Here is a 2,267-nt window from a genome sequence, read left to right as displayed (position 1 = left end):
GGCATGCTGCTCCGCCGAAAGTGGGCTTCTCTGGGTCAACCTCTTCTTCCCTTGGCGCCTCTGTCCCGCAAACCAACTTTGCACCCTCTCCTTCACCTTTTGCCTGCCCACCACGACACAACACCTTTGTTGTTGGGTTGCTCGTCCTCCTTCAACCCTTTGTCGCCAATTCGGTCGGACCTGCACACGCCCCGGCTTTTGAGAAAGGTGGCGGACGACTCGGGCCCAATTTCTCCAGACCGGACTATCCGGAGACCTCTTTCGATTCACGCTCGGCCGTCGTTTTGCCGGTTTGCCTCCTCGGACTTTCGATAGCTATGGACGTTTGAAGCACCACCGACGGATAGGGATTTTCATGGGCTGGACCGTACAACTTGGTCGTGTAGTAGAACACATCTAGGCTCAATATCAAACGGCACCGCTCCGGTTGAGACAGTCTTGCACCTACGACGACGACGACGACGACGACGACTGCCAACAGGCAACATCAAAAAACACGCGAGATATCACCAACTAAATCGAAATCCACCATGGCATCACGACAAGCTGCCCTGGCATGGGTCAGCCTCAGCGTTGGGGCCCTGCTGTATAGCATGGTTTGGGCAGCAGATGGACCTTCGATACCCGTATCATACTGCTCGTCCGCCAACACCGCCGATGCCGATATGACTCCCTGTGAGTATCTTTGCCTCCTGCTACCAACCCCGGTGCTGACCATTCTGCCTCTTTAGTCTTCTACACCTGGCAAAGCGAGGGTCGCTGCTATGACAACTGCACTTCCCATAACTTTGCTTTTGGTATTATCCAGAACAAGTATTGTTGGTGCTCTAACTTGATCCCCAACAAGGCCGACCAGAAGCCGATTGGGAACTGCGAGTTTCCGTGCCCCGGTTACCCAACCGATTTCTGCGGCGGAACCGACCTATTTGGCTACATTGAGGCTGCCGGGAACACCCCTCAGGGGACAGCACCCGCCGGCGGCGGGGACGGGGGCGGCAAGTCCAGTTCTTCCACGACCGGATCACCACCAGATGTAAGCCATCCCCCTCACCCCTCGAGCTGACGTGCGCGTGCCCGCCGGGAGTCCTGCGTTGTGTGTGCCGTGCCCATGTGTGCCTCTCCTCCCCCTCGCCCTCGATGTGGCTTCCCAGGGTATTCTGGCCCGTTAGAGCGTAGCCACGTGGATCCGCCTCAGCCGTTGTGATAAGTGAAGCTGAGACGAGGGTGCAGAGCAGCACGGCCCATCCCCCAACATCGTCGTCGTCGTCCGGGGTCTCCTCGACGTCGACGACGTCTACCGCTGTGTCTTCAACCTTGTCCACCACTACTGTATGCGTTGTGTTTCCCCGCGGGCCGGTCACGATTGCTTGATGGTTCCTTACATTCGATATGAGTGCGTATGCTAACTCCGTGATTCACAGCAAACTACCAAACCTCCTCAGTCCGACGTAACGACTATTACGGTGGGCGGAAGCATCAGGACCATCACCGCCCCGTCCGAGCCGACCGCTCCTGGAGACAACAACAACGTCGAGAATAAGGACAGTGGCCTTACAGGAGGTGCCATCGCCGGTGTTGTGATCGGTGTTCTAGGCGCAATAGCGATCATAGCCGCATTGATCTGGTTCTTGTTTGTGAAGCGCAGACGAGACCGCGACGACGCCGACCCCGCCGGTCTTGGATCACCTGGCCGCGGTGCCTCCCCCGGCCGGATCGCAACGCCTGGCTCGGCCGAAATGAGCGAGAGCCGATACGGTGGTAGTACAACCGGCGGACCCTCCGACAAACGCCGCAGCCACCTCATGCCCGTCGACCCACGCCTCGACCCATTCACCACGGGGATGTACCCCAGCGACCACAACAGGAGCCGCGAAAGCTTCAACTCGTTGCAGGATAACCAGGATTATTCCAGGCGGGTGCATCAGCCGGGTAGAGTCTTGAGGGCCATGAATCCAGATCCCGACGTTTGAACGGGCGGTTTGACTTTAACCCCCTCAAAACTTCCGGGAAGAAAAAAAAACGATACAGGATTAGGTTTCTCACGATGATACACGGACACTCCTTCCCCGTACAATCATATGACATACATTTATTTGGGCATCATGCAACATTGGGTTTTTGCTTCGGCACTGCATTTCGAGATACCACGGCGTTCGGGGCATGGAGGACATACACGGCAGACAGATTTTGGGTTGGATCGGAGGGGGGAATGGGTGGTGGTCTGACAAGACAGCTTCACGCTGGCCGTCTTGTTTGGGTGGTTGTGG

General features: G+C 57.1%; 1 protein-coding gene across 1 annotated transcript; it reads left to right on the top strand.

The window, feature by feature from the left end:
- Positions 1 to 530: 530 nt before the first annotated feature.
- C8A04DRAFT_37527 (uncharacterized protein) lies at positions 531 to 1,970 on the top strand (the record flags this gene model as incomplete). The annotated part of the gene is made up of 3 exons (XM_062783905.1): positions 531 to 675; positions 732 to 1,033; positions 1,443 to 1,970. The coding sequence occupies 3 exons, from the start codon at positions 531 to 533 to the stop codon at positions 1,968 to 1,970; spliced, it is 975 nt and encodes a 324-aa protein (XP_062636703.1).
- Between the last annotated feature and the right edge of the window lie 297 nt (positions 1,971 to 2,267).

The sequence above is a fragment of the Dichotomopilus funicola genome (assembly GCF_033296635.1).
Source record: "Dichotomopilus funicola strain CBS 141.50 unplaced genomic scaffold C8A04scaffold_34, whole genome shotgun sequence".
Lineage (NCBI taxonomy): Eukaryota > Fungi > Ascomycota > Sordariomycetes > Sordariales > Chaetomiaceae > Dichotomopilus > Dichotomopilus funicola.
The sequence above is the reverse complement of the archived record's forward strand: the minus strand, read 5'-3'. Positions and strand labels throughout refer to the sequence as shown.